Consider the following 26,831-nt stretch of genomic DNA (forward strand, 5'->3'; position numbering starts at 1 on the left):
AGGACCAATGGTTACAGTGTTAGGACCAAGGTTTACGGGTTAGGACCCAGGGTTACAGGTTAGGACCAAGGGTTACAGGTTAGGACCAAGGGTTACAGGTTAGGACCAAGGGTTACAGGTTAGGACCCAGGGTTACATGTTAGGACCCATGGTTACAGGGTTACAGGTTAGGACCCTTGTTACAGGTTAGGACCCTTGTTATAGGCTAGGAACCAGGGTTACGGGTTAGGACCCAGGGTTACGGGTTAGGACCAAGGGTTATGGGTTAGGACCCAGGGTTACAGGTTAGGACCCAGGCTTACAGGGTAGGTCCCAGGGTTACAGGTTAGGACCCAGGGTTACAGGTTAGGACCCAGGGTTACAGGTTAGGACCCAGGGTTACATGTTAGGACCCAGGGTTACAGGTTAGGACCCAGGGTTACAGGGTTACGGGTTAGGACCCAGGGTTACAGGGTTACAGGTTAGGACCAAGGGTTACAGGTTAGGACCCAGGGTTACAGGTTAGGACCAAGGGTTACAGGTTAGGACCCAGGGTGACAGGTTAGGACCCAGGGTTACAGTCTAGTACCAATGGTTACAGGTTAGGACCCAGGGTTACAGGGTAGGACCCAGGGCAACAGGGTAGGTCCCAGGGTTACAGGGTAGGTCCCAGGGTTACAGGTTGGGACCCAGGGTTACAGGTTGGGACCCAGGGTTACAGGTTGGGACCCAGGGTTACAGCATAGGTCCCAGGGTTACAGGGTAGGACCCAGGGTTACAGATTAGGACCCAGGGTTACAGGGTTACAGTTTAGGACCAAGGGTTACAGGTTAGGACCCAGGGTTACAGGTTAGGACCAAGGGTTACAGGTTAGGACCCAGGGTGACAGGTTAGGACCCAGGGTTACAGTCTAGTACCAATGGTTACAGGTTAGGACCCAGGGTTACAGGGTAGGACCCAGGGCAACAGGGTAGGTCCCAGGGTTACAGGGTAGGTCCCAGGGTTACAGGTTGGGACCCAGGGTTACAGGTTGGGACCCAGGGTTACAGGTTGTGACCCAGGGTTACAGGTTGGAACCCAGGGTTACAGCATAGGTCCCAGGGTTACAGGGTAGGACCCAGGGTTACAGATTAGGACCCAGGGTTACAGGGTTACAGGTTAGGACCCAGGGTTACGGGTTAGAACCCAGGGTTACAGGTTAGGACCCAGGGTTACAGGGTAGGTTCCAGGGTTCCAGGGTTAGGACCCAGGGTTACATGGTTAGGACCAAGGGTTACAGGGTTAGGACCCAGGGTTACGGGTTAGGACCCAGGGTTACAGGTAGGACCCAGGGTTACAGGGTTAGGACCCAGGGTTACAGGGTTAGGACCAAGGGTTATGGGTTAGGACCCAGGGTTACAGGCTTAGGACCCAGGGTTACGGGTTAGGACCAAGGGTTACAGGGTTAAGACCAAGGGTTATGGGTTAGGACCCAGGGTTACAGGGTTAGGACCCAGGGTTACGGGTTAGGACCAATGGTTACAGGGTAGGACCCAGGGTTACAGGGTTACAGGGTAGGACCCAGGGTTACAGGGTAGGACCCATGGTTACAGGGTAGGACCCATGGTTACAGGTTAGGACCCAGGGTTACCGGTTAGGACCCAGGGTTACAGGTTAGGACCCAGGGTTACAGGTTAGGACCCAGGGTTACAGGTTAGGACCAAGGGTTACAGGTTAGGACCTTGGTTAGGACCAAGGGTTACAGGTTAGGACCCAGGGTTACAGGTTAGGACCCATGGTTACAGGGTTACAGGTTAGGACCCTTGTTACAGGTTAGGACCCAGGGTTACAGGTTAGGACCCAGGGTTACAGGTTAGGACCCAGGGTTACTGGTTAGGACCCAGGTTTACAGGGTTAGGTTACAGGGTTAGGACCAAGGGTTACGGGTTAGGACCCAGGGTTACGGGTTAGGACCCAGGGTTACGGGTTAGGACCCAGGGTTACGGGTTAGGACCCAGGGTTACAGGTTAGGACCCAGGGTTACAGGCTAGGACCCAGGGTTAGGTTACAGGGTTAGGACCAAGGGTTACAGGTTAGGACCCAGGGTTACGGGTTAGGACCCAGGGTTACAGGTTAGGACCCAGGGTTACAGGTTAGGACCCAGGGTTACAGGGTAGGACCCAGGGTTACAGGGTAGGACCCCATTTTAGGTTAGGACCAAGGGTTACAGGTTAGGACCAAGGGTTACAGGTTAGGACCCAGGGTTACATGTTAGGACCCATGGTTACAGGGTTACAGGTTAGGACCCTTGTTACAGGTTAGGACCCTTGTTATAGGCTAGGAACCAGGGTTACGGGTTAGGACCCAGGGTTACGGGTTAGGACCCAGGGTTATGGGTTAGGACCCAGGGTTACAGGTTAGGACCCAGGGTTACAGGGTTAGGTTACAGGTTAGGACCCAGGGTTACAGGGTAGGACCCAGGCTTACAGGGTAGGTCCCAGGGTTACAGGTTAGGACCCAGGGTTACAGGTTAGGACCCAGGGTTACAGGTTAGGACCCAGGGTTACATGTTAGGACCCAGGGTTACAGGTTAGGACCCAGGGTTACAGGGTTACGGGTTAGGACCCAGGGTTACAGGGTTACAGGTTAGGACCAAGGGTTACAGGTTAGGACCCAGGGTTACAGGTTAGGACCAAGGGTTACAGGTTAGGACCCAGGGTGACAGGTTAGGACCCAGGGTTACAGTCTAGTACCAATGGTTACAGGTTAGGACCCAGGGTTACAGGGTAGGACCCAGGGCAACAGGGTAGGTCCCAGGGTTACAGGGTAGGTCCCAGGGTTACAGGTTGGGACCCAGGGTTACAGGTTGGGACCCAGGGTTACAGGTTGGGACCCAGGGTTACAGGTTGGAACCCAGGGTTACAGCATAGGTCCCAGGGTTACAGGGTAGGACCCAGGGTTACAGATTAGGACCCAGGGTTACAGGGTTACAGGTTAGGACCCAGGGTTACGGGTTAGAACCCAGGGTTACAGGTTAGGACCCAGGGTTACAGGGTAGGTTCCAGGGTTCCAGGGTTAGGACCCAGGGTTACATGGTTAGGACCCAGGGTTACAGGTAGGACCCAGGGTTACAGGGTTAGGACCCAGGGTTACAGGGTTAGGACCAAGGGTTATGGGTTAGGACCCAGGGTTACAGGTTAGGACCCAGGGTTACTGGTTAGGACCCAGGTTTACAGGGTTAGGTTACAGGGTTAGGACCAAGGGTTACGGGTTAGGACCCAGGGTTACGGGTTAGGACCCAGGGTTACGGGTTAGGACCCAGGGTTACAGGTTAGGACCCAGGGTTTCAGGGTAGGACCCAGGGTTAGGTTACAGGGTTAGGACCAAGGGTTACAGGTTAGGACCCAGGGTTACGGGTTAGGACCCAGGGTTACAGGTTAGGACCCAGGGTTACAGGGTAGGACCCAGGGTTACAGGGTAGGACCCCATTTTACAGGGTTAGGTTACAGGTTAGCACCAAGGGTTACGGGTTAGGACCCAGGGTTACGGGTTAGGACCCAGGGTTACGGGTTAGGACCCAGGGTTATGGGTTAGGACCCAGGGTTACGGGTTAGAACCCAGGGTTCCAGGGTTACAGGTTAGGACCCAGGGTTACAGGGTTACAGGTTAGGACCCAGGGTTACAGGGTAGGACCCAGGGTTACAGGTTGGGACCCAGGGTTACAGGTTGGGACCCAGGGTTACAGGTTGGGACCCGGGGTTACAGGTTAGGACCCAGGGTTACAGGTTAGGACCCAGGGTTACAGGGTAGGACCCAGGGTTACAGGGTAGGTCCCAGGGTTACAGGGTAGGTCCCAGGGTTACAGGTTGGGACCCAGGGTTACAGGTTGGGACCCAGGGTTACAGGTTAGGACCCTTGTTACAGGTTAGGACCCTTGTTATAGGTTAGGAACCAGGGTTACGGGTTAGGACCCAGGGTTACGGGTTAGGACCCAGGGTTATGGGTTAGGACCAATGGGTTACAGGTTAGGACCCAGGGTTACATGGTAGGTTCCAGGGTTCCAGGGTTAGGTTACAGGTTAGGACCAAGGGTTACAGGGTTAGGACCAAGGGTTACAGCGTTAGGACCCAGGGTTGCGGGTTAGGACCCAGTGTTACAGGTTAGGACACATGGTTACAGGGTTACAGGTTAGGACCCTTGTTACAGGTTCGGACCCTTGTTATAGGTTAGGACCCAGGGTTATGGGTTAGGACCCAGGGTTACGGGTTAGGACCCAGGGTTATGGGTTAGGACCCAGGGTTACAGGTTAGGACCCAGGGTTACAGGTTTAGGTTACAGGTTTAGGTTACAGGTTAGGACCAATGGTTACAGTGTTAGGACCAAGGTTTACGGGTTAGGACCCAGGGTTACAGGTTAGGACCAAGGGTTACAGGTTAGGACCAAGGGTTACAGGTTAGGACCAAGGGTTACAGGTTAGGACCCAGGGTTACATGTTAGGACCCATGGTTACAGTTTTACAGGTTAGGACCCTTGTTACAGGTTAGGACCCTTGTTATAGGCTAGGAACCAGGGTTACGGGTTAGGACCCAGGGTTACGGGTTAGGACCAAGGGTTATGGGTTAGGACCCAGGGTTACAGGTTAGGACCCAGGCTTACAGGGTAGGTCCCAGGGTTACAGGTTAGGACCCAGGGTTACAGGTTAGGACCCAGGGTTACAGGTTAGGACCCAGGGTTACATGTTAGGACCCAGGGTTACAGGTTAGGACCCAGGGTTACAGGGTTACGGGTTAGGACCCAGGGTTACAGGGTTACAGGTTAGGACCAAGGGTTACAGGTTAGGACCCAGGGTTACAGGTTAGGACCAAGGGTTACAGGTTAGGACCCAGGGTGACAGGTTAGGACCCAGGGTTACAGTCTAGTACCAATGGTTACAGGTTAGGACCCAGGGTTACAGGGTAGGACCCAGGGCAACAGGGTAGGTCCCAGGGTTACAGGGTAGGTCCCAGGGTTACAGGTTGGGACCCAGGGTTACAGGTTGGGACCCAGGGTTACAGGTTGGGACCCAGGGTTACAGGTTGGAACCCAGGGTTACAGCATAGGTCCCAGGGTTACAGGGTAGGACCCAGGGTTACAGATTAGGACCCAGGGTTACAGGGTTACAGTTTAGGACCAAGGGTTACAGGTTAGGACCCAGGGTTACAGGTTAGGACCAAGGGTTACAGGTTAGGACCCAGGGTGTCAGGTTAGGACCCAGGGTTACAGTCTAGTACCAATGGTTACAGGTTAGGACCCAGGGTTACAGGGTAGGACCCAGGGCAACAGGGTAGGTCCCAGGGTTACAGGGTAGGTCCCAGGGTTACAGGTTGGGACCCAGGGTTACAGGTTGGGACCCAGGGTTACAGGTTGGGACCCAGGGTTACAGGTTGGAACCCAGGGTTACAGCATAGGTCCCAGGGTTACAGGGTAGGACCCAGGGTTACAGATTAGGACCCAGGTTTACAGGGTTACAGGTTAGGACCCAGGGTTACGGGTTAGAACCCAGGGTTACAGGTTAGGACCCAGGGTTACAGGGTAGGTTCCAGGGTTCCAGGGTTAGGACCCAGGGTTACATGGTTAGGACCAAGGGTTACAGGGTTAGGACCCAGGGTTACGGGTTAGGACCCAGGGTTACAGGTAGGACCCAGGGTTACAGGGTTAGGACCCAGGGTTACAGGGTTAGGACCAAGGGTTATGGGTTAGGACCCAGGGTTACAGGCTTAGGACCCAGGGTTACGGGTTAGGACCAAGGGTTACAGGGTTAAGACCAAGGGTTATGGGTTAGGACCCAGGGTTACAGGGTTAGGACCCAGGGTTACGGGTTAGGACCAATGGTTACAGGGTAGGACCCAGGGTTACAGGGTAGGACCCATGGTTACAGGGTAGGACCCATGGTTACAGGTTAGGACCCAGGGTTACCGGTTAGGACCCAGGGTTACAGGTTAGGACCCAGGGTTACAGGTTAGGACCCAGGGTTACAGGTTAGGACCAAGGGTTACAGGTTAGGACCTTGGTTAGGACCAAGGGTTACAGGTTAGGACCCAGGGTTACAGGTTAGGACCCATGGTTACAGGGTTACAGGTTAGGACCCTTGTTACAGGTTAGGACCCAGGGTTACAGGTTAGGACCCAGGGTTACAGGTTAGGACCCAGGGTTACTGGTTAGGACCCATGGTTACAGGGTTACAGGTTAGGACCCTTGTTACAGGTTAGGACCCAGGGTTACAGGTTAGGACCCAGGGTTACAGGTTAGGACCCAGGGTTACTGGTTAGGACCCAGGTTTACAGGGTTAGGTTACAGGGTTAGGACCAAGGGTTACGGGTTAGGACCCAGGGTTACGGGTTAGGACCCAGGGTTACGGGTTAGGACCCAGGGTTACGGGTTAGGACCCAGGGTTACAGGTTAGGACCCAGGGTTACAGGCTAGGACCCAGGGTTAGGTTACAGGGTTAGGACCAAGGGTTACAGGTTAGGACCCAGGGTTACGGGTTAGGACCCAGGGTTACAGGTTAGGACCCAGGGTTACAGGTTAGGACCCAGGGTTACAGGGTAGGACCCAGGGTTACAGGGTAGGACCCCATGTTACAGGGTTAGGTTACAGGTTAGCACCAAGGGTTACGGGTTAGGACCCAGGGTTACGGGTTAGGACCCAGGGTTACGGGTTAGGACCCAGGGTTATGGGTTAGGACCCAGGGTTACGGGTTAGAACCCAGGGTTCCATGGTTACAGGTTAGGAACCAGGGTTACAGGGTTACAGGTTAGGACCCAGGGTTACAGGGTAGGACCCAGGGTTACAGGTTGGGACCCAGGGTTACAGGTTGGGACCCAGGGTTACAGGTTGGGACCCGGGGTTACAGGTTAGAACCCAGGGTTACAGGTTAGGACCCAGGGTTACAGGTTAGTCCCCAGGGTTATAGGTTAGGACCAAGGGTTACAGGGTTAGGTTACAGGTTAGGACCAAGGGTTACAGGGTTACAGGTTAGGACCAAGGGTTACAGGTTAGGACCCAGGGTTACAGGTTAGGACCCAGGGTTACAGGGTTACAGGTTAGGACCCAGGGTTACAGGTTAGGACCCAGGGTTACAGGTTAGGACCCAGGGTTTCAGGGTAGGACCCATAGTTACAGCGTTACAGGTTAGGACCCAGGGTTACAGGGTTACAGGTAAGGACCCAAGGTTACAGGGTTAGGACCCAGGGTTACAGTGTAGAACCATTGGTTACAGGTTAGGACCCAGGGTTACAGGTTAGGTCCCAGGGTTACAGGGTAGGACCCAGGGTTACAGGTTAGGACCCAGGGTTACAGGGTAGGACCCAGGGCAACAGGGTAGGTCCCAGGGTTACAGGGTAGGTCCCAGGGTTACAGGTTGGGACCCAGGGTTACAGTCTAGTACCAATGGTTACAGGTTAGGACCCAGGGTTACAGGTTAGGACCCAGGGTGTCAGGTTAGGACCCAGGGTTACAGTCTAGTACCAATGGTTACAGGTTAGGACCCAGGGTTACAGGGTAGGACCCAGGGCAACAGGGTAGGTCCCAGGGTTACAGGGTAGGTCCCAGGGTTACAGGTTGGGACCCAGGGTTACAGGTTGGGACCCAGGGTTACAGGTTGGGACCCAGGGTTACAGGTTGGAACCCAGGGTTACAGCATAGGTCCCAGGGTTACAGGGTAGGACCCAGGGTTACAGATTAGGACCCAGGGTTACAGGGTTACAGGTTAGGACCCAGGGTTACGGGTTAGAACCCAGGGTTACAGGTTAGGACCCAGGGTTACAGGGTAGGTTCCAGGGTTCCAGGGTTAGGACCCAGGGTTACATGGTTAGGACCAAGGGTTACAGGGTTAGGACCCAGGGTTACGGGTTAGGACCCAGGGTTACAGGTAGGACCCAGGGTTACAGGGTTAGGACCCAGGGTTACAGGGTTAGGACCAAGGGTTATGGGTTAGGACCCAGGGTTACAGGCTTAGGACCCAGGGTTACGGGTTAGGACCAAGGGTTACAGGGTTAAGACCAAGGGTTATGGGTTAGGACCCAGGGTTACAGGGTTAGGACCCAGGGTTACGGGTTAGGACCAATGGTTACAGGGTAGGACCCATGGTTACAGGTTAGGACCCAGGGTTACCGGTTAGGACCCAGGGTTACAGGTTAGGACCCAGGGTTACAGGTTAGGACCCAGGGTTACAGGTTAGGACCAAGGGTTACAGGTTAGGACCTTGGTTAGGACCAAGGGTTACAGGTTAGGACCCAGGGTTACAGGTTAGGACCCATGGTTACAGGGTTACAGGTTAGGACCCTTGTTACAGGTTAGGACCCAGGGTTACAGGTTAGGACCCAGGGTTACAGGTTAGGACCCAGGGTTACTGGTTAGGACCCAGGTTTACAGGGTTAGGTTACAGGGTTAGGACCAAGGGTTACGGGTTAGGACCCAGGGTTACGGGTTAGGACCCAGGGTTACGGGTTAGGACCCAGGGTTACGGGTTAGGACCCAGGGTTACAGGTTAGGACCCAGGGTTACAGGCTAGGACCCAGGGTTAGGTTACAGGGTTAGGACCAAGGGTTACAGGTTAGGACCCAGGGTTACGGGTTAGGACCCAGGGTTACAGGTTAGGACCCAGGGTTACAGGTTAGGACCCAGGGTTACAGGGTAGGACCCAGGGTTACAGGGTAGGACCCCATTTTACAGGGTTAGGTTACAGGTTAGCACCAAGGGTTACGGGTTAGGACCCAGGGTTACGGGTTAGGACCCAGGGTTACGGGTTAGGACCCAGGGTTATGGGTTAGGACCCAGGGTTACGGGTTAGAACCCAGGGTTCCATGGTTACAGGTTAGGAACCAGGGTTACAGGAATACAGGTTAGGACCCAGGGTTACAGGGTAGGACCCAGGGTTACAGGTTGGGACCCAGGGTTACAGGTTGGGACCCAGGGTTACAGGTTGGGACCCGGGGTTACAGGTTAGAACCCAGGGTTACAGGTTAGGACCCAGGGTTACAGGTTAGTCCCCAGGGTTATAGGTTAGGACCAAGGGTTACAGGGTTAGGTTACAGGTTAGGACCAAGGGTTACAGGGTTACAGGTTAGGACCAAGGGTTACAGGTTAGGACCCAGGGTTACAGGTTAGGACCCAGGGTTACAGGGTTACAGGTTAGGACCCAGGGTTACAGGTTAGGACCCAGGGTTACAGGTTAGGACCCAGGGTTTCAGGGTAGGACCCATAGTTACAGCGTTACAGGTTAGGACCCAGGGTTACAGGGTTACAGGTAAGTACCCAAGGTTACAGGGTTAGGACCCAGGGTTACAGTGTAGAACCATTGGTTACAGGTTAGGACCCAGGGTTACAGGTTAGGTCCCAGGGTTACAGGGTAGGACCCAGGGTTACAGATTAGGACCAAGGGTTACAGGGTTATAGGTTAGGACCCAGGGTTACAGGTTAGGACCCAGGGTTACGGGTTGGGACCCAGTGTTACAGGTTGGGACCCAGGGATACAGGTTGGGACCCAGGGTTACAGGTTAGGACCCAGGGTTACAGGCTAGGACCCAGTGTTACAGGGTAGGTTCCAGGGTTCCAGGGTTAGGTTACAGGTTAGGACCGAGGGTTACATGGTTAGGACCAAGGGTTACAGGGTTAGGACCCAGGGTTACGGGTTAGGACCAAGGGTTACAGGGTTAAGACCAAGGGTTATGGGTTAGGACCCAGGGTTACAGGGTTAGGACCCAGGGTTACGGGTTAGGACCAAGGGTTACAGGGTTAAGACCAAGGGTTATGGGTTAGGACCCAGGGTTACAGGGTTAGGACCCAGGGTTACGGGTTAGGACCCAGGGTTACGGGTTAGCCCCAAGGGTTACAGGATTACAGGTTAGGACCCAGGGTTACAGGGTTAGGTCACGGGTTAAGACCAAGGGTTACGGGTTAGGACCAAGGGTTACGGGTTAGGACCAATGGTTACAGGTAAGGACCCAGGGTTACAGGTTAGGACCCAGGGTTACAGGTTAGGACCCAGGGTTACAGGGTCGAAGCCAGGGTTACGGGTTAGGACCAAGGGTTACAGGGTTAGGACCCAGGGTTACGGGTTAGGACCAATGGTTACAGGGTAGGACCCAGGGTTACAGGGTTACAGGGTAGGACCCAGGGTTACAGGGTAGGACCCATGGTTACAGGGTAGGACCCATGGTTACAGGTTAGGACCCAGGGTTACAGGTTAGGACCCAGGGTTACAGGTTAGGACCAAGGGTTACAGGTTAGGACCTTGGTTAGGACCAAGGGTTACAGGTTAGGACCCAGGGTTACAGGTTAGGACCCATGGTTACAGGGTTACAGGTTAGGACCCTTGTTACAGGTTAGGACCCAGGGTTACAGGTTAGGACCCAGGGTTACAGGTTAGGACCCAGGGTTACGGGTTAGGACCCAGGTTTACAGGGTTAGGTTACAGGGTTAGGACCAAGGGTTACGGGTTAGGACCCAGGGTTACGGGTTAGGACCCAGGGTTACAGGTTAGGACCCAGGGTTACGGGTTAGGACCCAGGGTTACAGGTTAGGACCCAGGGTTACAGGGTAGGACCCAGGGTTACAGGGTAGGACCCAGGGTTAGGTTACAGGGTTAGGACCAAGGGTTACAGGTTTGGACCCAGGGTTACGGGTTAGGACCCAGGGTTACAGGTTAGGACCCAGGGTTACAGGGTAGGACCCAGGGTTACAGGGTAGGACCCAATTTTACAGGGTTAGGTTACATGTTAGCACCAAGGGTTACGGGTTAGGACCCAGGGTTACGGGTTAGGACCCAGGGTTACGGGTTAGGACCCAGGGTTACGGGTTAGGACCCAGGGTTATGGGTTAGGACCCAGGGTTACGGGTTAGAACCCAGGGTTCCAGGGTTACAGGTTAGGACCCAGGGTTACAGGGTTACAGGTTAGGACCCAGGGTTACAGGGTAGGACCCAGGGTTACAGGTTGGGACCCAGGGTTACAGGTTGGGACCCAGGGTTACAGGTTGGGACCTGGGGTTACAGGTTAGAACCCAGGGTTACAGGTTAGGACCCAGGGTTACAGGTTAGTACCCAGGGTTATAGGTTAGGACCCAGGGTTACGGGTTAGGACCCAGGTTTACACGGTTAGGTTACAGGGTTAGGACCAAGGGTTACGGGTTAGGACCCAGGGTTACGGGTTAGGACCCAGGGTTACAGGTTAGGACCCAGGGTTACGGGTTAGGACCCAGGGTTACAGGTTAGGACCCAGGGTTACAGGGTAGGACCCAGGGTTAGGTTACAGGGTTAGGACCAAGGGTTACAGGTTAGGACCCAGGGTTACAGGTTAGGACCCAGGGTTACGGGTTAGGACCCAGGGTTACAGGTTAGGACCCAGGGTTACAGGTTAGGACCCAGGGTTACAGGGTAGGACCCAGGGTTACAGGGTAGGACCCAATTTTACAGGGTTAGGTTACAGGTTAGCACCAAGGGTTACGGGTTAGGACCCAGGGTTACGGGTTAGGACCCAGGGTTACGGGTTAGGACCCAGGGTTACAGGGTAGGACCCAATTTTACAGGGTTAGGTTACAGGTTAGCACCAAGGGTTACGGGTTAGGACCCAGGGTTACGGGTTAGGACCCAGGGTTACGGGTTAGGACCCAGGGTTATGGGTTAGGACCCAGGGTTACGGGTTAGAACCCAGGGTTCCAGGGTTACAGGTTAGGACCCAGGGTTACAGGGTTACAGGTTAGGACCCAGGGTTGCAGGGTAGGACCCAGGGTTACAGGTTGGGACCCAGGGTTACAGGTTGGGACCCAGGGTTACAGGTTGGGACCCGGGGTTACAGGTTAGAACCCAGGGTTACAGGTTAGGACCCAGGGTTACAGGTTAGTACCCAGGGTTATAGGTTAGGACCAAGGGTTACAGGGTTAGGTTACAGGTTAGGACCAAGGGTTACAGGGTTACAGGTTAGGACCAAGGGTTACAGTGTTAGGACCCAGGGTTACAGGTTAGGACCCAGGGTTACAGGGTTACAGGTTAGGACCCAGGGTTACAGGTTAGGACCCAGGGTTACAGGTTAGGTCCCAGGGTTTCAGGGTAGGACCCATAGTTACAGCGTTACAGGTTAGGACCCAGGGTTACAGGGTTACAGGTAAGGACCCAAGGTTACAGGGTTAGGACCCAGGGTTACAGTGTAGAACCATTGGTTACAGGTTAGGACCCAGGGTTACAGGTTAGGTCCCAGGGTTACAGGGTAGGACCCAGGGTTACAGATTAGGACCAAGGGTTACAGGGTTATAGGTTAGGACCCAGGGTTACAGGTTAGGACCCAGGGTTACGGGTTGGGACCCAGTGTTACAGGTTGGGACCCAGGATTACAGGTTGGGACCCAGGGTTACAGGTTAGGACCCAGGGTTACAGGGTAGGTTCCAGGGTTCCAGGGTTAGGTTACAGGTTAGGACCGAGGGTTACATGGTTAGGACCAAGGGTTACAGGGTTAGGACCCAGGGTTACGGGTTAGGACCCAGGGTTACAGGTAGGACCCAGGGTTACAGGGTTAGGACCCAGGGTTACGGGTTAGGACCAAGGGTTACAGGGTTAAGACCAAGGGTTATGGGTTAGGACCCAGGGTTACAGGGTTAGGACCCAGGGTTACGGGTTAGCCCCAAGGGTTACAGGATTACAGGTTAGGACCCAGGGTTACAGGTTAGGACCCAGGGTTACAGGGTAGGTTCCAGGGTTCCAGGGTTAGGTTACAGGTTAGGACCGAGGGTTACATGGTTAGGACCAAGGGTTACAGGGTTAGGACCCAGGGTTACGGGTTAGGACCCAGGGTTACAGGTAGGACCCAGGGTTACAGGGTTAGGACCCAGGGTTACGGGTTAGGACCAAGGGTTACAGGGTTAAGACCAAGGGTTATGGGTTAGGACCCAGGGTTACAGGGTTAGGACCCAGGGTTACGGGTTAGCCCCAAGGGTTACAGGATTACAGGTTAGGACCCAGGGTTACAGGGTTAGGTCACGGGTTAAGACCAAGGGTTACGGGTTAGGACCAAGGGTTACGAGTTAGGACCAATGGTTACAGGTAAGGACCCAGGGTTACAGGTTAGGACCCAGGGTTACAGGTTAGGACCCAGGGTTACAGGGTCGAAGCCAGGGTTACGGGTTAGGACCAAGGGTTACAGGGTTAGGACCCAGGGTTACGGGTTAGGACCAATGGTTACAGGGTAGGACCCAGGGTTACAGGGTTACAGGGTAGGACCCAGGGTTACAGGTTAGGACCCATGGTTACAGGGTAGGACCCATGGTTACAGGCTAGGATCCAGGGTTACAGGTTAGGACCCAGGGTTACAGGTTAGGACCAAGGGTTACAGGTTAGGACCTTGGTTAGGACCAAGGGTTACAGGTTAGGACCCAGGGTTACAGGTTAGGACCCATGGTTACAGGGTTACAGGTTAGGACCCTTGTTACAGGTTAGGACCCAGGGTTACAGGTTAGGACCCAGGGTTACAGGTTAGGACCCAGGGTTACGGGTTAGGACCCAGGTTTACAGGGTTAGGTTACAGGGTTAGGACCAAGGGTTACAGGTTAGGACCCAGGGTTACGGGTTAGGACCCAGGGTTACGGGTTAGGACCCAGGGTTACAGGTTAGGACCCAGGGTTACAGGTTAGGACCCGGGGTTACAGGTTAGAACCCAGGGTTACAGGTTAGGACCCAGGGTTACAGGTTAGTACCCAGGGTTATAGGTTAGGACCAAGGGTTACAGGGTTAGGTTACAGGTTAGGACCAAGGGTTACAGGGTTACAGGTTAGGACCAAGGGTTACAGGTTAGGACCCAGGGTTACAGGTTAGGACCCAGGGTTACAGGTTAGGACCCAGGGTTACAGGTTAGGACCCAGGGTTTCAGGGTAGGACCCATAGTTACAGCGTTACAGGTTAGGACCCAGGGTTACAGGGTTACAGGTAAGGACCCAAGGTTACAGGGTTAGGACCCAGGGTTACAGTGTAGAACCATTGGTTACAGGTTAGGACCCAGGGTTACAGGTTAGGTCCCAGGGTTACAGGGTAGGACCCAGGGTTACAGATTAGGACCAAGGGTTACAGGGTTATAGGTTAGGACCCAGGGTTACAGGTTAGGACCCAGGGTTACGGGTTGGGACCCAGTGTTACAGGTTGGGACCCAGGGTTACAGGTTGGGACCCAGGATTACAGGTTAGGACCCAGGGTTACAGGGTAGGACCCAGTGTTACAGGGTAGGTTCCAAGGTTCCAGGGTTAGGTTACAGGTTAGGACCGAGGGTTACATGGTTAGGACCAAGGGTTACAGGGTTAGGACCCAGGGTTACAGGTTAGGACCCAGGGTTACAGGTAGGACCCAGGGTTACAGGTAGGACCCAGGGTTACAGGGTTAGGACCCAGGGTTACAGGGTTAGGATCAAGAGTTATGGGTTAGGACCCAGGGTTACAGGGTTAGGACCCAGGGTTACGGGTTAGGACCAAGGGTTACAGGGTTAAGACCAAGGGTTATGGGTTAGGACCCAGGGTTACAGGGTTAGGACCCAGGGTTACGGGTTAGGACCCAGGGTTACGGGTTAGCCCCAAGGGTTACAGGATTACAGGTTAGGACCCAGGGTTACAGGGTTAGGTCACGGGTTAAGACCAAGGGTTACGGGTTAGGACCAAGGGTTACGGGGTTAGGTTTCAGGTTAGGACCAAGGGTTACAGGGTTACAGGTTAGGACCAAGGGTTACAGGTTAGGACCCAGGGTTACAGGTTAGGACCCAGGGTTACAGGTTAGGACCCAGGGTTACAGGTTAGGACCCAGGGTTACAGGTTAGGACCCAGGGTTTCAGGGTAGGACCCATAGTTACAGCGTTACAGGTTAGGACCCAGGGTTACAGGGTTACAGGTAAGGACCCAAGGTTACAGGGTTAGGACCCAGGGTTACAGTGTAGAACCATTGGTTACAGGTTAGGACCCAGGGTTACAGGTTAGGTCCCAGGGTTACAGGGTAGGACCCAGGGTTACAGATTAGGACCAAGGGTTACAGGGTTATAGGTTAGGACCCAGGGTTACAGGTTAGGACCCAGGGTTACGGGTTGGGACCCAGTGTTACAGGTTGGGACCCAGGGTTACAGGTTGGGACCCAGGGTTACAGGTTAGGACCCAGGGTTACAGGGTAGGACCCAGTATTACAGGGTAGGTTCCAAGGTTCCAGGGTTAGGTTACAGGTTAGGACCGAGGGTTACATGGTTAGGACCAAGGGTTACAGGGTTAGGACCCAGGGTTACGGGTTAGGACCCAGGGTTACAGGTAGGACCCAGGGTTACAGGGTTAGGACCCAGGGTTACAGGGTTAGGATCAAGGGTTATGGGTTAGGACCCAGGGTTACAGGGTTAGGACCCAGGGTTACGGGTTAGGACCAAGGGTTACAGGGTTAAGACCAAGGGTTATGGGTTAGGATCCAGGGTTACAGGGTTAGGACCCAGGGTTACGGGTTAGGACCCAGGGTTACGGGTTAGCCCCAAGGGTTACAGGATTACAGGTTAAGACCAAGGGTTACGGGTTAGGACCAAGGGTTACGGGTTAGGACCAATGGTTACAGGTAAGGACCCAGGGTTACAGGTTAGGACCCAGGGTTACAGGTTAGGACCCAGGGTTACAGGGTCGAAGCCAGGGTTACGGGTTAGGACCAAGGGTTACAGGGTTAGGACCCAGGGTTACGGGTTAGGACCAATGGTTACAGGGTAGGACCCAGGGTTACAGGGTTACAGGGTAGGACCCAGGGTTACAGGGTAGGACCCAGGGTTACAGGGTAGGACCCATGGTTACAGGTTAGGACCCAGGGTTACAGGTTAGGACCCAGGGTTACAGGTTAGGACCAAGGGTTACAGGTTAGGACCCAGGGTTACGGGTTAGGACCCAGGTTTACAGGGTTAGGTTACAGGGTTAGGACCAAGGGTTACAGGTTAGGACCCAGGGTTACAGGTTAGGACCCAGGGTTACAGGTTAGGACCCAGGGTTACGGGTTAGGACCCAGGTTTACAGGGTTAGGTTACAGGGTTAGGACCAAGGGTTACGGGTTAGGACCCAGGGTTACGGGTTAGGACCCAGGGTTACAGGTTAGGACCCAGGGTTACGGGTTAGGACCCAGGGTTACAGGTTAGGACCCAGGGTTACAGGGTAGGACCCAGGGTTAGGTTACAGGGTTAGGACCAAGGGTTACAGGTTAGGACCCAGGGTTACGGGTTAGGACCCAGGGTTACAGGTTAGGACCCAGGGTTACAGGGTAGGACCCAGGGTTACAGGGTTAGGTTACAGGTTAGCACCAAGGGTTATGGGTTAGGACCCAGGGTTACGGGTTAGGACCCAGGGTTACGGGTTAGGACCCAGGGTTATGGGTTAGGACCCAGGGTTATGGGTTAGGACCCAGGGTTACGGGTTAGAACCCAGGGTTCCAGGGTTACAGGTTAGGACCCAGGGTTCCAGGGTTACAGGTTAGGACCCAGGGTTACAGGGTAGGACCCAGGGTTACAGGTTGGGACCCAGGGTTACAGGTTGGGACCCAGGGTTACAGGTTGGGACCCGGGGTTACAGGTTAGAACCCAGGGTTACAGGTTAGGACCCAGGGTTACAGGTTAGTACCCAGGGTTATAGGTTAGGACCAAGGGTTACAGGGTTAGGACCAAGGGTTACAGGGTTATAGGTTAGGACCCAGGGTTACAGGTTAGGACCCAGGGTTACGGGTTGGGACCCAGTGTTACAGGTTGGGACCCAGGGTTACAGGTTGGGACCCAGGGTTACAGGTTAGGACCCAGGGTTACAGGGTAGGACCCAGTATTACAGGGTAGGTTCCAAGGTTCCAGGGTTAGGTTACAGGTTAGGACCGAGGGTTACATGGTTAGGACCAAGGGTTACAGGGTTAGGACCCAGGGTTACGGGTTAGGACCCAGGGTTACAGGTAGGACCCAGGGTTACAGGGTTAGGACCCAGGGTTACAGGGTTAGGATCAAGGGTTATGGGTTAGGACCCAGGGTTACAGGGTTAGGACCCAGGGTTACGGGTTAGGACCAAGGGTTACAGGGTTAAGACCAAGGGTTATGGGTTAGGATCCAGGGTTACAGGGTTAGGACCCAGGGTTACGGGTTAGGACCCAGGGTTACGGGTTAGCCCCAAGGGTTACAGGATTACAGGTTAAGACCAAGGGTTACGGGTTAGGACCAAGGGTTACGGGTTAGGACCAATGGTTACAGGTAAGGACCCAGGGTTACAGGTTAGGACCCAGGGTTACAGGTTAGGACCCAGGGTTACAGGGTCGAAGCCAGGGTTACGGGTTAGGACCAAGGGTTACAGGGTTAGGACCCAGGGTTACGGGTTAGGACCAATGGTTACAGGGTAGGACCCAGGGTTACAGGGTAGGACCCATGGTTACAGGGTAGGACCCATGGTTACAGGTTAGGACCCAGGGTTACAGGTTAGGACCCAGGGTTACAGGTTAGGACCAAGGGTTACAGGTTAGGACCCAGGGTTACGGGTTAGGACCCAGGTTTACAGGGTTAGGTTACAGGGTTAGGACCAAGGGTTACAGGTTAGGACCCAGCGTTACAGGTTAGGACCCAGGGTTACAGGTTAGGACCCAGGGTTACGGGTTAGGACCCAGGTTTACAGGGTTAGGTTACAGGGTTAGGACCAAGGGTTACGGGTTAGGACCCAGGGTTACGGGTTAGGACCCAGGGTTACAGGTTAGGACCCAGGGTTACGGGTTAGGACCCAGGGTTACAGGTTAGGACCCAGGGTTACAGGGTAGGACCCAGGGTTAGGTTACAGGGTTAGGACCAAGGGTTACAGGTTAGGACCCAGGGTTACGGGTTAGGACCCAGGGTTACAGGTTAGGACCCAGGGTTACAGGGTAGGACCCAGGGTTACAGGGTTAGGTTACAGGTTAGCACCAAGGGTTATGGGTTAGGACCCAGGGTTACGGGTTAGGACCCAGGGTTACGGGTTAGGACCCAGGGTTATGGGTTAGGACCCAGGGTTATGGGTTAGGACCCAGGGTTACGGGTTAGAACCCAGGGTTCCAGGGTTACAGGTTAGGACCCAGGGTTCCAGGGTTACATGTTAGGACCCAGGGTTACAGGGTAGGACCCAGGGTTACAGGTTGGGACCCAGGGTTACAGGTTGGGACCCAGGGTTACAGGTTGGGACCCGGGGTTACAGGTTAGAACCCAGGGTTACAGGTTAGGACCCAGGGTTACAGGTTAGTACCCAGGGTTATAGGTTAGGACCAAGGGTTACAGGGTTAGGTTACAGGTTAGGACCAAGGGTTACAGGGTTACAGGTTAGGACCAAGGGTTACAGGTTAGGACCCAGGGTTACAGGTTAGGACCCAGGGTTACAGGGTTACAGGTTAGGACCCAGGGTTACAGGTTAGGACCCAGGGTTACAGGTTAGGACCCAGGGTTTCAGGGTAGGACCCAGGTTTACAGGTTAGGACCCAGGGTTACATGGTTACAGGTTAGGACCCAGGGTTACAGGTTAGGACCCAGGGTTACAGGTTAGGACCCAGGGTTACAGGTTAGGACCCAGGGTTACAGGTTAGGACCCAGGGTTACAGGTTAGGACCCAGGGTTACAGGGTTAGGTTACAGGTTAGGATCCAGGGTTACAGGTTAGGACCCAGGGTTACAGGTTAGGACCCAGGGTTACAGGTTAGGACCCAGGGTTTCAGGGTAGGACCCAGGGTTACAGCGTTAAAGGTAAGGACCCAGGGTTACAGTGTTACAGGGTTAGGACCCAGGGTTACAGGTTAGGACCCAGGGTTACAGTGTAGGACCATTGGTTACAGGTTAGGACCATTGGTTACAGTTTAGGACCCAGGGTTACAGGTTAGTACCCAGGGTTACAGGTTAGGACCAAGGGTTACAGGGTTAGGTTACAGGTTAGGATCCAGGGTTACAGGTTAGGACCCAGGGTTACGGGTTAGGACCCAGGGTTACAGGGTAGGACCCAGGGTTTCAGGGTAGGACCCAGGGTTACAGCGTTAAAGGTAAGGACCCAGGGTTACGGGTTAGGACCCAGGGTTACAGGTTAGTACCCAGGGTTACAGGTTAGGACCCAGGGTTACAGGGTTAGGTTACAGGTTAGGACCAAAGGTTACAGGGTTAGGACCAAGGGTTTCGGGTTAGGACCCAGGGTTATGAGTTAGGACCCCAGGTTACGGGTTAGGACCCAGGGTTACAGGGTAGGACCCAGGGTTACAGGGTAGGACCCAGTGTTACAGGTTAGGACCCAGGGTTACAGGGTTGCAGGTTTGGACCCAGGGTTGCAGGTTAGGAACCAGGGTTGCAGGTTAGGACCCAGGGTTACAGGTTAGGACCCAGGGTTACAGGTTAGGACCCAGGGTTACAGGTTAGGACCCTGGGTTACAGGTTATGACCCAGGGTTACAGGTTAGGACCCAGGGTTACAGGTTAGTACCCAGGGTTACAGGTTCGGACCAAGGGTTACAGGGTTAGATTACAGGTTAGGACCCAGGGTTACAGGTTAGGACCCAGGGTTACAGGTTAGGACCCAGGGTTACAGGTTAGAACCATTGGTTACAGGTTAGGACCATTGGTTACAGGTTAGGACCATTGGTTACAGGTTAGGACCCAGGGTTACAGTTTAGGACCCAGGGTTACAGGTTAGGACCCAGGGTTACAGGTTAGGACCCAGGGTTACAGGTTAGGACCCAGGATTACAGGTTAGGACCAAGGGTTACAGGTTAGGACCAAGGGTTAAAGGTTAGGATCCATGGTTACAGGGTTACAGGTTAGGACCCAAGGTTACAGGTTAGGACCCAGGGTTACGGATTAGGACCCATGGTTACAGGGTTACAGGTTAGGACCCAGGGTTACGGGTTAGGACCCAGGGTCATGGGTTAGGACCCAGGGTTACAGGTTAGGACCCAGAGTTACAGGTTAGGACCCAGGGTTACAGGTTAGGACCCATGGTTACAGGGTTACAGGTTAGGACCCAGGGTTACAGGTTAGGACCCCCCTTCCTCTTGGCCTGATTCCTTCAATATCTGCAGATCTTTAAGGACGTCTGCAATATTGGTGAAAGCTTTACAAATACACCTCTTATACCTGTTTTTCAAGCCGTCAGATCTACAGGGGTAGACGGGTTGGAGCCACGCGGATGGTCTAGGGAGTGAGTTAGGACTGGCTGTTAGGTTGGGCAGCATGTAGTGTTGTGATATTGTGTGACATGGTTTACATCTCTGGTTGGTCCCATCCTGGTCCTCTTATCTGTCTGTCTAGGTTTCTCTGACCTTTTGACCTCTGTGTAGGTTTCTCTGACCTTTTGACCTCTGTGTAGGTTTCTCTGACCTTTTGACCTCTGTGTAGGTTTCTCTGACCTTTTGACCCCTGTCTAGGTTTCTCTGACCTTTTGACCTCTGTATAGGTGTCTCTGACCTTTGACCTCTGTGTAGGTGTCTCTGATGTTTGGCCTGGAGGGGTCATGGTGCTTTGGGGAACTGGTCTTCATGGAGCGTTACCGGGAAGTCCTGGAGGAGCTGGGTCGCGTGGAGCAGAAGATGGAGACCCACTCTTTATCTTCATCCTCCTCTTCCTCAGAGGGCCTGGGAGCGACGGCCGTGGCGCCCGCCCCGGGGCGTAGTCGCCTGGGAAGTAGTGGGCGCTCCACCCTGCAGGCCATCGGGAGTGCTGCCGCTGCAGGTCATTTAGCAGACACTCTTATCCAGAAAGACGTACAGTCAGGGCAGTCAACTGAAGTGAGACGTACGGAAGTAGACTTCCGTACGGTCACAATATAACATCGTTCCTGTGTATCTGTGTACTTGTCTTCCACATAGCATCTCACCTGTCTTAACACAAGAATGCTCGGTTCTCATTTGATAGGACGGTTATTTAGGTGCTTTTACTTTGTGAATGTCCTCTTATCGTGTGTGAAAACTATAACTCATTCATCCTTTCTGTTAGATAAGTCCTTCTACTCTATATAGATCTGTGTGTGTTTCTGTCAAGTTGGGGTTCAAGGCTGTCTGTAGCATTGGGGTTAGAGTCTGTCTGTCTGTAGAGTTGGGGTTAGAGGCTGACTCCCTGTCTGTCTGTCTGTCTGTCTGTAGAGATGGGGTTAGAGGCTGTCTGTCTGTAGAGTTTGGGTTAGAGGCTGACTCCCTGTCTGTAGAGTTGGGGTTAGAGGCTGACTCCCTGTCTGTCTGTAGAGTTGGGGTTAGAGCCTGACTCCCTGTCTGTCTGTAGAGGTGGGGTTAGAGGCTGACTCCCTGTCTGTCTGTAGAGTTGGGGTTAGAGACCGACTCCCTGTCTGTAGAGTTGGGGCTAGAGGCTGACTGTCTGTAGAGGTGGGTTAGAGGCTGTCTTTAGAGTTGGGGTTAGAGGCTGACTCCCTGTCTGTCTGTCTGTCTGTCTGTAGAGTTGGGGTTAGACCCTGACTCCCTGTCTGTCTGTAGAGTTGGGGTTAGACCCTGACTCCCTGTCTGTCTGTAGAGTTGGGGTTAGAGGCTGACTCCCTGTCTGTCTGTAGAGTTGGGGTTAGACCCTGACTCCCTGTCTGTCTGTAGAGTTGGGGTTAGAGGCTGTCTGTCTGTAGAGTTGGGGTTAGAGGCTGTCTGTCTGTAGAGTTGGGGTTAGAGGCTGACTCCCTGTCTGTCTGTAGAGTTGGGGTTAGAGGCTGTCTGTCTGTAGAGGTGGGGTTAGAGGCTGACTCCCTGTCTGTCTGTAGAGTTGGGGTTAGAGGCTGTCTGTCTGTAGAGTTGGGGTTAGAGGCTGACTCCCTGTCTGTCTGTCTGTCTGTCTGTAGAGTTGGGGTTAGACCCTGACTCCCTGTCTGTCTGTAGAGTTGGGGTTAGACCCTGACTCCCTGTCTGTCTGTAGAGTTGGGGTTAGAGGCTGACTCCCTGTCTGTCTGTAGAGTTGGGGTTAGACCCTGACTCCCTGTCTGTCTGTAGAGTTGGGGTTAGAGGCTGTCTGTCTGTAGAGTTGGGGTTAGAGGCTGTCTGTCTGTAGAGTTGGGGTTAGAGGCTGACTCCCTGTCTGTCTGTAGAGTTGGGGTTAGAGGCTGTCTGTCTGTAGAGGTGGGGTTAGAGGCTGACTCCCTGTCTGTCTGTAGAGTTGGGGTTAGAGGCTGTCTGTCTGTAGAGTTGGGGTTAGAGGCTGACTCCCTGTCTGTCTGTAGAGTTGGGGTTAGAGGCTGACTCCCTGTCTGTCTGTAGAGTTGGGGTTAGAGGCTGACTCCCTGTCCGTCTCTCGTTAGGCATGGCTTTCTATTCCGTCTCTGACGTGGCAGACCGTCTCCTTTCCACCCCTGGTCGCCCCGTTCCGTCCCTGGAGGAGGGCTACTGGCTGGGCCGCTGTGTCCTGGACCCCCCAGGGACAGGCCTCCTGCACACCCTCCTGGAGGAGCTCAGCCCAACTGCCATGGCTGCCTTCGACCTGGCCTGCTGTCACTGCCAGCTGTGGAAGACCTCCAGACAGCTGCTGGACACGGCAGAGAGACGGCTACACAGCAGTCTGGAGGGAAGAGGTAGGTGGGGGGGGGGGGGGGGTACAGGATAGGATAGAGTGGGGTAGCATAGAGTGGGGTAGCATAGAGGGGGGTAGGATAAGATGGGTTGGGGTAGAATAAGTTGGAGTAGGATGGGGTGGGGTACGGTGGTGTTGGGTAGGGTGGGGTACAGGGTAGGGTGGGGTATAGGATAGAGTGGGGAATGATAGAATGAGGATAGGTTGGGGTAGGGTGGGATGGGGTACGGTGGGGTGGGGTACAGGGTAGGATGGAGTGGGGTAGGACGGAGTGGGGAAGGATAGAATGAGGATAGAGTGGGGTAGGATATAATGAGGATAGAGTGGGGGAGTATGGAGTGGGGGAGGATGGAGTGGGGTAGAATAGAATGAGGATGGAGTGGGGTAGGATAGAATGAGGATGGAGTGGGGTAGGATAGAATGAGGATAGAGTGGGGTAGGATAGAATGAGGATAGAGTGGGGAGGATAGAATGAGGATGGAGTGGGGTAGGATAGAATGAGGATGGAGTGGGGTAGGATAGAATGAGGATGGAGTGGGGTTGGATAGAATGAGGATAGAGTGGGGAGGATAGAATGAGGATGGAGTGGGGAGGATAGAATGAGGATGGAGTGGGGTAGGATAGAATGTGGATGGAGTGGGGTAGGATAGAATGAGGATGGAGTGGGGTAGGATAGAATGAGGATAGAGTGGGGGAGGATGGAGTGGGGTAGGATAGAATGAGGATAGAGTGGGGAGGATGGAGTGGGGGAGGATAGAATGAGGATGGAGTGGGGTAGGATAGAATGAGGATGGAGTGGGGTAGGATAGAATGAGGATGGAGTGGGGTAGGATAGAATGAGGATAGAGTGGGGTAGGATAGAATGAGGATAGAGTGGGTAGGATAGAATGAGGATAGAGTGGGGGAGGATGGAGTGGGGTAGGATAGAATGAGGATGGAGTGGGGTAGGATAGAATGAGGATGGAGTGGGGTAGGATAGAATGAGGATAGAGTGGGGTAGGATAGAATGAGGATAGAGTGGGGGAGGATGGAGTTGGGTAGGATATAATGAGGATAGAGTGGGGTAGGATAGAATGAGGATGGAGTGGGGTAGGATAGAATGAGGATGGAGTGGGGTAGGATAGAATGAGTATGGAGTGGGGAGGATAGGGGGAGGATGGAGTGGGGGAGGATAGAATGAGGATGGAGTGGGGGAGGATAGAATGAGGATGGAGTGGGGTAGGATAGAATGAGGATGGAGTGGGGTAGGATAGAATGAGGATAGAGTGGGGGAGGATAGAGTGGGGTAGGATGGAGTGGGGTAGGATGGAGTGGGGTAGGATAGAGTGGGGTAGGATAGAGTGGGGTAGGATAGAGTGGGGTAGGATGGAATGAGGATAGAGTGGGGTAGGATGGAGTGGGGTAGGATAGAATGAGGATAGAGTGGGGTAGGATAGAGTGGGGCAGGATAGAATGAGGATAGAGTGGGGTAGGATGGAGTGGGGTAGGATAGAATGAGGATAGAGTGGGGTAGGATAGAATGAGGATGGAGTGGGGGAGGGTGGAGTGGGGTAGGATGGAGTGGGGTAGGATGGAGTGGGGGAGGATAGAATGAGGTAGGATGGAGTGGGGTAGGATGGAGTGGAGGAGTCCCCCTCCGTTCCCCTCTGTCTCCCTAGTCCCCTCCGTTCCCCTAGTCCCCCTAGTCCCCTCCATTCCCCTCCGTCCCCCTAGTCCCCTCTGTTCCCCCCCGTCTCCCTAGTCCCCTCCGTCCCCCTAGTCCCCTCCGTTCCCCTTCGTCTCCCTAGTCCCCTCCGTCCCCCTAGTCCCCTTCGTCTCCCTAGTCCCCTTCGTCTCCCTAGTCCCCTCCGTCCCCCTAGTCCCCTCCGTTCCCCTTCGTCTCCCTAGTCCCCTCCGTCCCCCTAGTCCCCTCCGTTCCCCTCCGTCTCCCTAGTCCCCTCCGTCTCCCTAGTCCCCTCCATCTCCCTAGTCCCCTCCGTCCCCCTAGTCCCCTCCGTTCCCCTCCGTCTCCCTCGTCCCCCTCCGTCTCCCTATTCCCCTCCGTTCCCCTCCGTCTCCCTAGTCCCCTCCGTTCCCCTTTCCTCAGGAGACATAGCGGAGCCCTTTCTAACCCTGTTATCCCCTTCGTTCCTCAGGACTGAGGGTGGAACCCAAGGTGAAACACTCTGAGGGTATCCGAGGATTTCCTGCGATGCTCCAACAGATGGGGAAGATCCTCAACCACACAGCCAGTCATAGTGGCAACAAGGGCCCCGCCAAGACAGGTAAGCACTACTGCATTAAACAAGTTTATACGTATATCTGAATATGCATATAGCTTGGGTACCAGTCTGTTAGTGCTGTCATTCCCCTCCGTGTCAACTACTACATGGCATGGCACAGAGTACAAGGTGTGGGATGTTAGCCCTCTACACGACACAGAGTACAAGGTGTGGGATGTGGGATGTTAGCCCTCTACATGGCACAGAGTACAAGGTGTGTGATGTGGGATGTTAGCCCTCTACATGACACAGAGTACAAGGTGTGGGATGTTAGCCCTCTACATGACACAGAGTACAAGGTGTGGGATGTTAGCCCTCTACATGACACAGAGTACAAGGTGTGGGATGTGGGATGTTAGCCCTCTACATGACACAGAGTACAAGGTGTGGGATGTTAGCCCTCTACATGACACAGAGTACAAGGTGTGGGATGTTAGCCCTCTACATGACACATTTGGACATTAATTAACGCCTACATTAGAACGTCGTGGCTGTTCAGTGACATGCAATACATGACGTCACAGTTCTGTATGGCTTTTGAGTGACAGATGAAAGAAGTTGCCTCCCCTCCCCCCTTCCCTCTTGCTAATTGGGCAACCTTTGCTGTTTCAATGTAGCTCTATCCATATAGGCCAATTCCCAAGAGTGTTAAGGGTTAACACAAAACGGCTCTGGATTTGCAGACAGAAGAGTTCAGTTAATGCTCAGTATTTCTCTCTCTCTCCCTCCTTGCTGTGTTCTTTCTAGAATCCATTGTGGAGGACCACGTTGTGTCCAGTCCTTTAGGCTGCTGTATACAGGAAGTGTTGCTGTGCTGCCACCCTGTGCTGAGTGAGGAGGGCATCGCTACCCGACTGAGCCTGGCACAGCACCTAGAGATCACCTTGCTGACCCTGTCCACCGCTACAGAAACCGCAGGTATAGATCACCTTGCAGAAACCACAGGTATATATCACCTTGCTGACCCTGTCCACCGCTACAGAAACCACAGGTATAGATCACCTTGCAGAAACCACAGGTATATATCACCTTGCTGACCCTGTCCACCACTACAGAAACCACAGGTATATATCACCTTGCTGACCCTGTCCACCACTACAGAAACCACAGGTATAGATCACCTTGCAGAAACCACAGGTATATATCACCTTGCTGACCCTGTCCACCACTACAGAAACCACAGGTATATATCACCTTGCTGACCCTGTCCACCACTACAGAAACCACAGGTATATATCACCTTGCTGACCCTGTCCACCACTACAGAAACCACAGGTATAGATCACCTTGCAGAAACCACAGGTATATATCACCTTGCTGACCCTGTCCACCACTACAGAAACCACAGGTATATATCACCTTGCTGACCCTGTCCACCACTACAGAAACCACAGGTATATATCACCTTGCTGAAACCACAGGTATATATCACCTTGCTGACCCTGTCCACCGCTACAGAAACCACAGGTATAGATCACCTTGCAGAAACCACAGGTATATATCACCTTGCTGACCCTGTCCACCACTACAGAAACCACAGGTATATATCACCTTGCTGACCCTGTCCACCACTACAGAAACCACAGGTATATATCACCTTGCAGAAACCACAGGTATATATCACCTTGCTGACCCTGTCCACCACTACAGAAACCACAGGTATATATCACCTTGCTGACCCTGTCCACCACTACAGAAACCACAGGTATATATCACCTTGCTGACCCTGTCCACCACTACAGAAACCACAGGTATAGATCACCTTGCAGAAACCACAGGTATATATCACCTTGCTGACCCTGTCCACCACTACAGAAACCACAGGTATAGATCACTTTGCTGACCCTGTCCACCACTACAGAAACCACAGGTATATATCACCTTGCTGACCCTGTCCACCACTACAGAAACCACAGGTATATATCACCTTGCTGAAACCACAGGTATATATCACCTTGCTGACCCTGTCCACCACTACAGAAACCACAGGTATAGATCACCTTGCTGACCCTGTCCACCACTACAGAAACCACAGGTATATATCACCTTGCTGACCCTGTCCACCACTACAGAAACCAC

General features: G+C 53.8%; 1 protein-coding gene across 1 annotated transcript in view; it reads left to right on the forward strand.

Moving 5' to 3' along the window:
- LOC139404747 (zinc finger FYVE domain-containing protein 26-like) overlaps window positions 1-26,831 on the forward strand; it is a gene marked incomplete at its 3' end in the record, with an annotated part of 120,547 nt that overhangs the window by 72,225 nt on the left and 21,491 nt on the right. Inside the window, exons 13-16 of the mRNA XM_071147350.1 lie at window positions 20,418-20,664; window positions 22,223-22,492; window positions 24,627-24,755; window positions 25,500-25,670. Of these exons, the coding sequence (XP_071003451.1) occupies window positions 20,418-20,664; window positions 22,223-22,492; window positions 24,627-24,755; window positions 25,500-25,670 (817 nt within the window). The remainder of the gene's footprint in view (window positions 1-20,417; window positions 20,665-22,222; window positions 22,493-24,626; window positions 24,756-25,499; window positions 25,671-26,831) is intronic.

This window comes from Oncorhynchus clarkii, unplaced genomic scaffold, assembly GCF_045791955.1.
Source record: "Oncorhynchus clarkii lewisi isolate Uvic-CL-2024 unplaced genomic scaffold, UVic_Ocla_1.0 unplaced_contig_3319_pilon_pilon, whole genome shotgun sequence".
Lineage (NCBI taxonomy): Eukaryota > Metazoa > Chordata > Actinopteri > Salmoniformes > Salmonidae > Oncorhynchus > Oncorhynchus clarkii.